This window comes from Gossypium hirsutum, chromosome A10, assembly GCF_007990345.1.
Source record: "Gossypium hirsutum isolate 1008001.06 chromosome A10, Gossypium_hirsutum_v2.1, whole genome shotgun sequence".
Taxonomy (NCBI): Eukaryota; Viridiplantae; Streptophyta; class Magnoliopsida; order Malvales; family Malvaceae; genus Gossypium; species Gossypium hirsutum.
In genome coordinates this window covers 108532217-108546269 of record NC_053433.1, presented here as the reverse complement: position 1 = coordinate 108546269, position 14053 = coordinate 108532217, and the positions used below count along the sequence as shown (strand labels likewise).

General features: G+C 28.7%; 2 protein-coding genes and 1 long non-coding RNA gene across 3 annotated transcripts; all 3 read right to left on the bottom strand.

Annotated features, from left to right (window-relative positions):
• Positions 1–112: 112 nt before the first annotated feature.
• On the bottom strand, positions 113–3639 carry LOC107895913 (uncharacterized). The gene is made up of 3 exons (XR_001683515.2): positions 3526–3639; positions 1709–1781; positions 113–716 (listed from the first exon to the last, which is right to left on the bottom strand). It is a non-coding gene; the product is annotated as an uncharacterized lncRNA (long non-coding RNA).
• Positions 3640–5466: 1827 nt separating this feature from the next.
• LOC107895912 (very-long-chain enoyl-CoA reductase) lies at positions 5467–6663 on the bottom strand. The gene is made up of 2 exons (XM_016821120.2): positions 6307–6663; positions 5467–6159 (listed from the first exon to the last, which is right to left on the bottom strand). Exons 1-2 carry the CDS (start codon positions 6634–6636, stop codon positions 5689–5691), a joined length of 801 nt encoding a protein of 266 aa, XP_016676609.1. The 5' UTR covers positions 6637–6663; the 3' UTR covers positions 5467–5688.
• Positions 6664–11154: 4491 nt separating this feature from the next.
• LOC107896259 (3-oxo-5-alpha-steroid 4-dehydrogenase 2) lies at positions 11155–12407 on the bottom strand. The gene is made up of 2 exons (XM_016821374.2): positions 11845–12407; positions 11155–11749 (listed from the first exon to the last, which is right to left on the bottom strand). Exons 1-2 carry the CDS (start codon positions 12166–12168, stop codon positions 11279–11281), a joined length of 795 nt encoding a protein of 264 aa, XP_016676863.1. The 5' UTR covers positions 12169–12407; the 3' UTR covers positions 11155–11278.
• Between the last annotated feature and the right edge of the window lie 1646 nt (positions 12408–14053).

Genomic DNA, 14053 nt, shown 5'->3' with positions numbered 1-14053 from the left:
AAAGCAAAAAATTTATAAATTTTTCCCCATTCAAAGCTAGGCTAGAAGTTTAGAAAAAAAATGGGTTCCACATCTTTATCCAAGACAATTGGCCCCATTCATGACCTATCCTCAAATGGATCGACACTGTAACACCTCAAACCCGTATTCGTCGCCAGAGTTAGGTTACAAAATATTACCAACCAATCAAAGCATTTAACAACCAATTCATAAGTAATCACAGGCATATTCTAATTTCATCATTAAAATGTGAATTGTCCCTAAATCGAGCTTTAAAGTTCCCTTGAAAACATTTTGGGACCAATAAAAATCATTTGAAAAGTTAAAGAAGAATTTGCAAACCTTTTTTTTTAACTACAAGGTTCACACGACCGTGTGTTAGCCGTGTGTCTCACACAGTCAAGTCACACACCCGTGTGTCTGGTCGTGTGGATCTAAAATGTGTCAAAATCACTCAATTTAGCCTAACATAAAGCTACTTAAGACACTAAGTTTTAAATTTCATACACACATCAAGCCTTTGGTCAGAACGCATACTAACATTTAGCTTCAAACATAAACATATACTTATAACTCAATTTACATCACATTCACAAAACAACTAACAACCAAAGACATCCTAGGTATATGCCATTACAAAATTAAACATCACCACACTTGAGATCGGGATTGTTGTTGTTGGATGCTGAGTTGACGATCAAAAGAAAGTACCTAACCTGCGCAAGGAAAACAAAATCGCAAGCTAAGTAAAACTCAGTGATATTTCTATAATCCAAAGATTTTAAGACATGCTATGATACATGAATGCTCAAATTGAATTATATCATCATACTACTATCTAAACATACAATTACAAGATATCACCATTTTAATTTCGTGCCTTTCAACATTTTATTTCATATTGTATTCAATTTTCACTAGTATTCACCTTTACTTGGTTTGAACATATATCTCAATTCACATCACTTGCTATATGAATAGCTTTGCATAGATCAATCAACAATTTACTTATATTATGGTACAAACCAATCCACATTAAGCATCTTCACTTATTTGAAAAAACACAAGTATATCTAAAACATTTGAATTAATTTCACAACTTTAATAATCTAACTCAAGAACATATCATATCTTCAAATGAATAAATGTAAATACATAAGTAAATATAATCATCTTTAGCAATACCTATAACCATCATTCTTAGATGATTCATATCACCTTGCTGTATAGTCCATTTGGTACATGACACCTGGTGCCTAGCGAATAATTCGCAAAAGAGTTTGTGCCCAGTGCTAGCTAGTTGAATAAACCGACAAATGTGTGCCCAACACTAGTCAAATAAACTGATGAAAGTTGCGCCCAGCGCTAGTCAGATATACCGACGAATAATTTAGTGAGCCAGCTCTAGTTGGATAAACCAACGATATTTGCGCCCAGCGCTAGTCGAACGAATTGGAGATGTCAATTATTCATTTGCAAGTCCAAAATTTTTACTTTTCATAACTCAATATCAAATTTCATAAATTAATAACACTTCCACTCCAATTATCTACTAATCATACATTAATTTATTCCATAATGTCACATTCCATAAACCTCCATTCAATTTAATTAACAATTACATTAGGGATATATATTAAGGCATCAAGTAGTATCTAGATTAATTAAAACAATTTATAAAGTTTGAGTTTAGGGACTACGAACTTACCAAAATACGACGGATGTCTACTCAGTGATCTTTTCCTTCCCACAGCTGATACTCGATCTATTCTTCACTTCATCTATTTTGAACAATTTACCTCAATTAATACCATTCTTGTTTCTACTAAAATTAATCAAATCTTATATCTTAGTGCATACTTTCATTTAACAACAATTGCCATTTACTCAACTCAACTATTAACAATAAAAAATTTAATTGATCATATTTCCTTCTTATTTCAATAATTCACTAAATATACATTTAATTTATTAACAATCCCAATAATCTTAAATTTAATAAAGTCATACTTTGCTAAATTTATTTATAGCATTTAACTCATTGCTAGTTAATGCTAACCAATTTCATATCACAAAATACTTTATAAACTTAATGGACTTAGTAAATAAATCCCAAATTTTCCAGCATAAAAACAGTCCCTACATTTCACAAAATTAACAATTTAAACTATGTTGTTTTGAATTTACAACATTTTAGTCCCTAGAAACTATTATCAATAAAACCACCACACAATATGACCAATTTAGTCTACAAAATTTATACTCAAATCATCACTTCAAAGGCATTTAGTATTCAACAAAATAACCCCAAACCTTTGAATTTCTCATCCATGGTATCTTTCATAATTTCCATTCACTCTCAAAATTTCAATATGGGTAAATAACTCATAACATTATATCATCAAAAATATAATTTTCATGCAAAAATAATCAAATCTAACTTACAAACTTACACATGCATTAAACCCCCAAGGCCGAACAGCCCCTTCCCCCCTTATTCTTCCAGTTTTCGGCAGCAAAGAAAAAAAAAACAAAAGAATTTCATCCCCCTTATCTTCTTTTCACCTACTACATCTTTTATCTCTTATTATTATTATTATTATTATTATTATTATTATTATTATTATTATTATTCTTTAACTTTATTTCTTTTCTAATATATTATATTTATATAATACTAATAAAATAGATAAAAACCATCTACTATCCATAACTCATCAAATTAATGGACTAATTGTTTAAATAGTCCCCTATTCTAACCCCACTTTGAAATTTAATACTAATTACTAATTTATCACCCATTTAAGTTAATCATTGTACTTAATTAAACCCTAATAATTAAAATTATCAAACTATCCTTCTACTCATTTCTAAAATGACTTTGTAAATATTAATCTCAATTTCATATACCATTCAATTCAATACATTTAGCTACTTATTTACACTTTTACACATTTGCCCCAAAACATTTACATCCTATACAATTTAATCCATCATATCAACCAAGTTAATTCCACAATTAACACATAACCCACTTTGCCAAATATTTAACCCTTAATATATAGCCTATATATATATATCTTTAATTTATAATAAAATTCTTCTCATTTATAATTTACTCAATTAAATCCCTAATTTTTAAATGTAGTAAAATTTTACTCTATAAAATAACACAAATTCAACATCAAGCACCCAAACAAAACTCTTTCGAATAAAAGACTTCAAAATATCTCAATGACATTTTTTTTACATTGATAATTTAACATAAATAAACAATTTAACCCATCATATTTTCAAAATTTTCCATAATATTTCTCCATGTACAATTTCATGAATTGACTTTACAAATCATCTCACTTCACTTCCAATTCTAAAAATATACCAAAATAATATTAAGAACTTAGATTTTCTACCATAGTAATTTCTATTAACTACAATCATTCCACAAATTTCAACATGGGTATGCTAGTTCATGATCTAAGGTTCCAAAAATATAAATTATAAGCAAAAAGGATCAAAACATACCAACTAATTTGAGCTTCAAACTAAAACAACAATGGCCGAATATGTTTTCTTCTTTCCCCCAAATCGACATGCACAGAAAATGAAGCTTAAAACTCATTCCCTCTCTCCACTAAGCTATTTGTTTCTTTTTATTTTTTTATAAATAAAATAATAAATATAATATAACTACCATGCTATTCATGATGATGCTCATACACTTCCACTATCATTATTTATCAAATTGGTCTATTTATTTAATGAGTCTTCAACATAGATTCACCTTATAATTTAGTATTAATTCTTACTTTTATCACTTATTTGATTTAGTCCCTTTATTTTAATTAAACACTCTTTCTTCAAAATTACATAACCAAAAATTCAATTCACTTCTAATATAATTCTGAAAATATTTTTATTAAATATTTACGAGTCCGATTTAGGGAAAGATACCTCAATTTCCAAAACCATCGACTTTAGAACTAATACACTTGTATCTTGTCTAATATTCCAATAATTAAAATTATTAGACCAACTTCAATATAATACTGTAATATCATCGCAAATATTAATAAATAATATTCACTAATCCTATCATAGGAAACAGTATTCCAAAACCATTGTTTTCAACTTCATTGACTTTCGGGTCATTACAGGCACATTGGGGATTTAGAAGAACTTATTCTTGTTTGCACATGCAAGGATTTGAACACAAGAACAAAAGATAAGCTAAAGTTTTACCAATGAACCAATAGGCTCATTCTTGTTATCAGTTGAGCACAAATAATATCTAACTCTAATATCCAAAGTCAGGGGTTGGGCAAAAGTTAACAAAATTTCAAGGGAATGGATTTGTGCCTCTCACACATAAACACAACACTTAACCACTGAACTAGATCAATTCACTTAACAAAATTTTCACAATCTTAATTTAAAAACAGGACGTGACCACTTTTGATTTCACTAACTCAATTTCTACTAACCTAGTTTCTGGCATGTGACATGATAGTTGTACATTAAAGCCTCCATCCATGTAACGCCCCAAAATTCTTTAATTTCTGGGTTTATAGTTGTGTCAAGTAATTGATCTAGTTTGGTGGTTAAGAGTTTTGTTTATGTGTTTGGGGTATTGTGTCTAAGGCCTTCCTTTGAATTTTTATTTCTTCATTTTTGCTTGTTCATATGTAAGTTATATTTACTCTTATTAATTTATTAACAAGAATGAATTTACTGATTTAGTGATAGGGACTCAACTTACTTGTAAAAGTAATTTTGTTTGAATAAATAAAATTAACAAAGGAAGTTTTACAACTTTTATTTGATTAAACCTTAGAAAGTAAAAGAAATGATTGATTATAATAATTTTTCCTAATTATATCCTTCTTCACAACATAATTCATATAAAATATTAATAAGATAAAAATGCAACTCCACATCTTAAAAGTAACTGCATTTTCTTTTTCCTAGCTTTCCTCTCAAAGGGAGTAAATAAAAACTAAATAAATTGAGGGAAAAATAACGAAAATTCAACTTTCTTTGCTTCCCCTAACTTGCATGAAAGAAACTATCCAAAAAGAAATGATGTTAATTTCTTTTACTTTACTTTTCTTTCTCTTGTTTTAGGGCAATTAAAACATAAGGTAATGTGTTTTTTTTACTGTTCCCTATTTTTCATTAAAAAAAAAAGAACACGAAAGTGGTATTTGTTTCCTAAAATCAAATTTGTAACACCTCCAAAATTCCAAAGCCGGAAATCCACAATGTTTTGGAAATTCTTGAAGCTTAAAAGAAATTGCTAAGTTTTGAAATTTAATATTGAGAGGTTTTTCAAGAACAGACCGAGTTATTTGCATAATTTGGTAAAATTGATTTTCTATTGATAATTTTTATTAAAGTAGTTGCAATTCAGAAATTTATAATTTTGGATATGTACTATTTCATAAGAAATGGTAAATAGAGAGGGTCTAAAGTTTAGGAAATTGCATATATAGTCTAAAAGAACATGCTTATCATTTGCAATTTCCCATTTTTTAGGTAATTGCATACATGGTCTAAAAACATGTATTAAAGTCAAAAAATAGAATAGAAGCGATTTATTGGAGAATATATTTTCTCGAGATTTTTTGGGTAGCAATATCAATTTAACTCTCCTTTCGCTAGGTGTACATTAAAGCCTTCATCCATGCATCAAAAAACATACGGAATTACAGCTTTGACTTCTTTGGGCAAATCTTCAAACTTAGACATGTACCATTTCCTGGTGACATAACCCCTGCACATCAAGTACACAGCAATGCCTAGAGTTGTAGAAAATGAGTACAATGTTTGAGAAATCAAACTAATTCCCAAGAACCCTAAAATCTCAAACAGAGTGTGTGGGCAAATCACCAACTCAAATAAACCACCTTTGGGGATCTTGTACTCTTTGCCACCCTTTGTTCTTAGCTTGGAAAGAATGCAATGGTGGTAGAAATTGCCACAAATTCCTATTAAAAACAACACAATTCCAAGGTACTTCAAATCAATGGACGGCTCTGAGAGTCCTTGGTTGAAAGTTTGTGTGTAAATCAGGCTTAAACTGACAAAGAAATAGCTGACAAGTATAATTATTATTGTGTCTAGAGACATGCCTCCACTGTAGTTATGAATGAAAATCACCTGCAATGTTTATTCAATAATTTCACTTCGATTAGTATTTCTTCTTCAACATAAGTTATTTGAGAGAAATTTAAAGAGTAAAAGAGAATTTGGATCCTAAGCTATATCATTTCCCCAATTATAAAAGAAAAAGAAGAGAAAAGATACCTCAAGAATTCTCTTGAAGAAATGGATGGTAATGGCAGATTTGAGCAAAAGAAACCTAAAGTCTCCATCAGGGAAAAGCCAAAAGGAAGCAACACCGACAAGGAAAGCTGGTGTGTAGATCAATAACATGCCAACTCTACTGGGAACTTTAAAGCTAATCGAAGAAGAAGAAGAAGTAGTAGAAGCATTGAAGAACTTGGAATATTTCAAGTGAATCTCTCTCGTTTCTAAAACCCCAAGAATTGTCAGCGATAATAGACTTAAAACAGAAGCTGCAATGAGGACCAAACTCGGTGGAAATACAATTTCAAGCACCATAGGAATAGCCATTGTCAAAGCTTTGTTGTATTTTTTGTTAACAATATGATGGTTTTATGTGCACGATTATATATATAGTGGAATAACTTACAATAGAATAATTCAAAAAATAAAAATAGAATAATTCAAGAAATAAAAATCTTTAGTTATAGATAAAATTTTCGTCATATTATCAAATTTTAAAGTCATAAAATTATTATATAATAATCTATAGATAAATTATTTTATGGATCCTTCCCACCACATTATTTGTTGTCTCTTTCCAATTTTTTTATGATATTTCAACAATTTTTTTCATATCATTAACATATAATTTTGAAAAAAATATTTACACCAAACTCTGAACACTAAACCTAGAACCTTGAACTCATATCCTCAAACCCTAAACTTATAACCTTGAACCCCAAATCCAAACCTTAAATCTTAAATTCTAAATTCAAACCCTAAACCTCGATGTATCGAGTTTAAAGTTTAAGGTTCAGGGTTCGGAGTTTAGAGTAAAATAATTACTAAAATTATATGTCAATTACATGAAAAAAATTACACAAAAAATACTATTTTTTTAAAAATTTAGTTACAAAAAAATAAAAAAAAACATAAACTTATGAAAAAAAACCCAAAATGATTAAAGTTTGTAAAAGAAAAAAATATTTATTTATAATATTAAAAAATAATTATTTTAAGTAATTTAATTAAAATTAAATTAAATTGGAGAATATATTAAATACATATGTGTATAATAATACCATGTTTTTAATATTATCCCATATAATTTCTTCCCTAGTGATGTGTGTGAAGTGGAAAGGGATGGATTGAAAAAAGTCAAGTTGTATATTATTGATATATATTTTATAAATAAATAAATCCTTTATCTTAATGATATCAAAAAAGATTATCTCATTATATATTGACTTTTGTACCAAAAAGAAAAAGAAGGGAAATTTTAATGTGAATTATTAAATACATTGTAGAAAGATGGAGTATTTCACTATATCTTGGATTTTGTACCAAAATCATATATATGAGTTTTAATATTAGAATGATATCAGAAAAGATTGAGTATCTCATTATATATTAACTTTTGTATCAAAATAAATTTAAAAAAAAAAAGACAGAGAAGGGAAAACTTTAATATGAGTTATTAAATACATTGAAAATTTGTAGAAATATCGAGTATCTCACTATATCTTAACTTTTGTATTAGGAGTTATCATTATTAAAATGATATCAGAAAAGAATATCTCAACTCCATGATTTTTTTTTTGATAATATCTAATTTATCAATATAATTATATTTATTATGTATTAGACGTGTTTATGAGTCAGCCGGACTAGGTTCGGATCAGATCTAACCATGATATTAATATATTTAATATTTGCTTAAGTCTGACCCAGTCTGAAATATGAGCTTAAAATTTTGTTTAAATCTGCCCATATTTACGAAAGATTAACCCAAGCCCCTTTTTTTTAATTTTTAAAAAAATATTTATTTTATTTTATTTTAATATTTAATAATTTTATACATTTTTATTTATTGAATTTTTTATATAATCATTTTAACATTTTTTTAATGTTTACATTAGAGTAGTATTATATGTTTAGTATAAGTTTTTTTTTATGTGTTCTAAATTACATAATATATAAAAAACATAATATAAAATATTAAAAATTTAAAAATTGGTTGGGATCGAGTCTTGAATATTCAAGTCCAAGCCCGGTCTATATTTAAAATGGGCCTAATTTTTCTGTCTAAACTCATTTTTCGAGCCTAATATTTTTAGTCAAACTTTCTCAAATTTCAAATAGGTCTTTGAGCTAAAATGGGTAGCCAGACCCATTAACAGGTCTAGCTACAACCAATTGAGCTAGTAAACCAGTAGTTTCATTTGTAGAAACTATAATATATGAAGTTTTTCTTCATTAGTTAAATGATAATATTTTTAACTTTTGAATTTAAAAAAAAATACTTTAATTTTAGCTCCTCTAAAATATTAATGATTTAAATTTAATTTTGTAACACCTTAATTAAATAAAAATTATTGTATTTTTAAGTTTAATGACTTTTTTTCGAAAGACAAAATTTCAATTTCCAAATATTTATTTGGTTGGTTTTTGCTAATATTAACTTTATTTATGTCAATCTAATGTCAAAATTCATTTAACCATTATTTATTTTACAAATAAAAAATTAATACTTAAAATAACTTTAAACTTTCAATACTAGTAATTATTTAATTTCTTTAAAAAATACAAATAATATTTAAAAACTAATTGCTTAAACCACAAATAAGAAATATACGAGGAGAGCAGGCCCAGGTCCATTTTAATGGAAATCGTTATTTTAACCACTGCCTAAGATAAAAAAATAAATACGAACTTATTCAGTCCGCAAGCCTACCACCTTCATTTGTAGAAACTATAATACATCAAGCTTTTCCTCATTGATTAAACGATAATAAGCTATTCGATCGGTCTAAGATAAAAATATAAATACTAACTTATTCAATCTGTAAGCCTACGACCTTCATGTTAGTAGCATGAAGCTACAATCAACTAAGCTAGTAAACTAGTTATTTCAACTTTTCTTCACTAATTAAATGATATTAAATTATTCGGCCTAACAAAAAAAAATTTATTTATAATTTATTCAACCTGCAAGAATCAAACCTACTATTATTGTGCTAGTAGCATAAAGCTACAACCAACTACACTAATACACTAATAAGCCAATTGTTCCATTTGTAGAAACTATAATATATGAAATTTTTCTTCATTGGTGAAATGATAAAGATAAAATAATAAATAATAACTTATTCAACTCAAAGATATCGAACTTGCACCCTTCATGTTAGTAGCATGAAGTTACAACCAATTGAGCTAGTAAATTAGTCATTTCATTTGTAGAAATTATAATATACGAAGCTTTTCTTCATTAGTTAAATGATAAATAATTTATTCGGTCTAAGATAAAAATAATAATAATAACTTATTCAGTTTGCAAGAGTTGAACCTTCTACCTTCGTGTTAGTAATATGGAGCTATAAATAATTATTTAAAAACTTTCATTTATATTAATTATTTAAAAACTACTTGCTTGAAGCACAATTAAGAAATATATGGGGGAGTTGGCTCACGTCCAGACAATTATTATTTCAACCCCTACCTTAGATAAAAAATTAATTAATAAGTTATTCGATTTGCAAGAGTCGAACTTGTTACCTTCGTGTTAGTAGTATGAAGCTTTAACTAGAGATGCTCATGGGTCAAGTCGGATTTGGACCAAGTCTAAGTATGATATTAACATACTTTATGCTTGTCCAAATCTAGCTCAACCCAAAATATGGGCCTAAAGTTTTACCCAAACCTGTCTATATTTGTGAAAGACTAACCAAGTCCATTTTAGACCCATTCATATTATTTTAATTTTTAAAAAATATATATTTATATTATTTTATTTTGATATTTAATAATTTTATATATTTTTTATTTATTAAAAATTTTTATATAGTCATCTTAATATTATTTTAGTGTTTACATTAAAGTAGTATTATATATTTAGTATAAGTTTATTTTTTTAATGTATTCTAAATTACATTATCTATATAAAAAAACAGAATATAAAGTATTAAAAACTTAAAAATGAGTCAAGCTGGGCTTGAGCCTTGAATGTTTAAGCCCTCACTCGGCCCATATTTTAAATGGGCCTATTTTTTTGCTCAAACTTATTTTTCAGACCTAATATTTTTACCTAAACCTTTTCAAATTTCAGACAGACCTTTGGACTTGAGTGGATAGCCTAACTCATGAACAAGACTATTATGTATGTAAAATTTGTCATTTATATGATATTTTTATAGTATTGATAAAATACTACTTTCTAATATGTATTTAACAATAATTTCTTTTTTACATCAAATAAATAGTTGAACAATTTAATTTAATCAAACTTTTCCGTTCATTATATAAATTGATTATGAAATATGACATTTGAATTATTATTTTTTATGTATTAATAAAACATTTATTTAAAAATCATAAGCAAAAAGTCCCAATTAAAGCAGCAAAACAAGGTTGAGCCAAAAAAATCCTCCACCTATATTGAGCTAAGCACATAACAATTCAATTCAAGATCGAAAAATCTAAATTTAAATAAACTTTGAATCCGAAAAACCTTAATGATTTAAATCCAAAATAGATTTATCTCTGACTCGAAATAAAACCAAACCAAAATCTAAAAGAAAACCAAATTTATAATTTAACAGTTTAGTTTGCTTAAAAGAAGTGAACATTGATTCCATACATCCCTTTTTTTACCAAAGTCCCATCAGTTGTAGATTCGGACCCACATTTTTTAGCAAGTAGTCGGCAGCCCTTTTCATAACCACATATTCCTTTCATTTAGGTCCAGCTCAACAATTTTGTGAATTTTAGAAGCAACAATGCAAGGATAATATCACATGCTTATCATTTGCAATTTCCTATTTTTACATAGTTACATATATGGTCTAATAACATGTATTGAAGCCATGATAAAACAAAATTATAATCATAACATAAAAGTGGTTAATTGGAGAATATATTTTATTGTCAAATCTCCATTCCCTAATGAAGTGTAACGACTTGGTGGGTGTATATGAAAGCCTTCATCCATGCATTAAAAAACAAATGGAATTAGAGCTTTGACTTCCTTGGGGAAGTCTTCAAACTTAGACATGTACCATTTCCTAGTGACATAACTCCTACACATAAGGTACAATGCAGAGCCTAGAGTGACTGAAAATGAGTACAATGTTTGAGAAATTAAACTAATTCCCAAGAACTCTAAAATCTCAAACAGATAGTGAGGGCAAATCGCCAACTCAAACAAACCACCTTTGGGGATCTTGTACTCTTTGTCACCGTTTGTTCTTAGCTTGGACAGAAGGTAATGGTGGTAGAAATTGCCACTAATACCTATTAAAAACAACACAATTCCAAGGTGCTTCAAATCAATGGACGGTTCCGAGAGTCCTTGATTAAAAGTTTGTGTGTAAATCAAGCTTAAGCTTAGAAAGAAATAGCTGACAAGTATAATTAACATTGTGTCTAGAGACATCTTTCCACTGTATTTATGAATGAAAATCACCTGCAATGTTTAATCAATAAATTTACTTTTATGAACATTCATCGTAAGATCAAAAAAAAATGTATCCGCAAAAGAGAAAAAAAGAGTAAATATACCTCAAAAAGTCTCTTAAAGAAATGGATGGTAACAGCAGATTTGAGGAAAAGAAATCTAGAGTCATCAGCTGGGTAAAGCCAAAAGGAAGCAACACCGACAAGGAAAGCTGGTGTGTAGAGCAATAACATGCCAACTCTGCTGGGAACTTTAAAGCTAATCGAAGAAGAAGAAGAAGCAGTATTGACGAACTTGGAATATTTCAAGTTAATCCCTCTAATTTCTAAAACCCCAAGAATTGCCAGCGATAATAGAGTTAAAACAGATGCTCCAGTGAGGAACAAAGTGGGTGGAAACAGAATAGCAAGCACCATAGGAATAGCCATTGCCTAAGCTTTAATTGAAAAGTTCAGGATACGTGGGACGTAGATAAGTAAGTTATGCCTAACTAGGTTGAATATGGATGATGGTTAAGTGAAAAAGGTTCAGTGGGCGGAGGTGGGAGACGGTTCAAATGGATAAGGAGATTATAATGTTTCTCATCATTATACTCAACCACTTAATAAATTTTTTTCTCAAATTTTAAAATAGTAAAGAAAGTGAGGATTATAGGAGAGGGGAGCATAATAGAGAAACTCTGAGATGCAATAATTTTCACTTCAATAATTATTATCTAAAACTATAAAATATCTAATTTCAGTAATTGTTAGTAGCAATAGTGATAGCAGTTTTATGCTTGAAGGAATTAAATGAGTCTTTCACCATTCAAATCTATATAAAAAATTAAATGGAGTCTTCCATTTACCTCAACTCATTTCCATGCTTTTTCTTGTAAAATATTTAAGAGGTGCCGCCTGACCTCAATCCATGCAATTTTTATTTTTTTCGTATTTTTTTTATTATTTTAATTGATAAAATAATTTATCAATCTTCTGATATATCAGCGATACCCGTTAAAATAAATTTCCTCCCTGAATATTCATATTTTAACGAGTATTTTGAAATATATATACTGATATCACCTGACAAAGTGACGGTATCTAATTTTTTTTTAAACTGATAATTGACTAATGATGATGGGATGGTACTGCCAATGTATCAAGCGATACCGGTGAGCACGGTAAATTTCAAAGTAATTTTCATATTTAATTTTTTTTGGAATTATTTTCTTGATTAATTAATTATTTTGGTTAATTCAATAAAAAAAGCCGTTTTAAACATATATTAGTTGAAATGGTTAAAGTTTAAAGCCTTTAAACTAATATGGTATAATATGCATACATATGTATGAAATGTCAAAATTTTAATTTGCTAAAGCATAGTTAAGATTGGCAATTGAAAAAGTTAGTTGTTGGTATTAAATGTTGCGAAATTTGGATGTTTGTAGGTGAGTATATTTAATGATTGTTTAGACTAATTGAAATAGGTATCAAAATGCCTTATTTTTATCAAATACAGGGTTCTCGTCTCGACGAGCAATTTTTCTCGTAGCAATGTCAATTAATAGTAAGTCACATCAAGACGTCGAGTGATCTGAGGTCACGACATGACAAACTGTTTGGTGACGTCACGGCGTCGATTCTAAATTTTTGAAGCTTTGCAATTTGGTCCAAATTGACTGTTTTCTTATATAGATAAAACATGTTGGCTGAACCAAATCGAGTTGTATCAAATGAAGTAGAAAGTAATATTCCTACTTTCGAATAGAGAGCCACTTAAAGTTTGCACGTTTCGCAAGGGCTTGGGAGTGAAGCAAGAGGTGTCTTCTTACAAATGATGAACCAATGGTTCACCCAATATATGGGAGCTACCCCTTCAGCTTCACAACCTCAAATGCACCCCCCTCCCTCGATTGTGCCTCCTGTGACACCCATTTGTCCCAAGGTCCTAAGGCATTACCTGTTAACTGCCTTCTAATAAATAAAATCTATAAATGTGAGTAGAATGATTCAAATGCAAGAAAGATGACGACTCAACAAAAACTGAATATTGGCTAGAAAATACTCAGAGGGTTCTTGACGAGTTATTGTATACTCTCAAGGATTGTTTAAGACGTGCGGTATCTTTGCTCAAAGAGGAAGCATACCAATGATGGACGACTTTAATGTTTGTTGTTAAGAAAGATCAGTGAGTTGGACCTAAAATTTTGCAGCATGATAATTGAGATTGATGAGCCAATCACCCATTCAACCATCCATTAGCTTTGATGCAATATTCATCCATTCCAATGCTCTTAATTTGGCAATAAACATCACTATCCTAATTATCAAA

Excerpts from the sequence above, each read along its gene's own strand:
- LOC107896259 (XM_016821374.2), bottom strand. The coding sequence starts at position 12,168 with ATGGCTATTCCTATGGTGCTTGCTATTCTGTTTCCACCCACTTTGTTC. Across the intron at positions 11,750-11,844 it reads TCTTTAAGAGACTTTTTGAG|GTGATTTTCATTCATAAATA; the intron begins GTATATTTACTC and ends TAAACATTGCAG.
- LOC107895912 (XM_016821120.2), bottom strand. The coding sequence starts at position 6,636 with ATGGCTATTCCTATGGTGCTTGAAATTGTATTTCCACCGAGTTTGGTC. Across the intron at positions 6,160-6,306 it reads TCTTCAAGAGAATTCTTGAG|GTGATTTTCATTCATAACTA; the intron begins GTATCTTTTCTC and ends TAAACATTGCAG.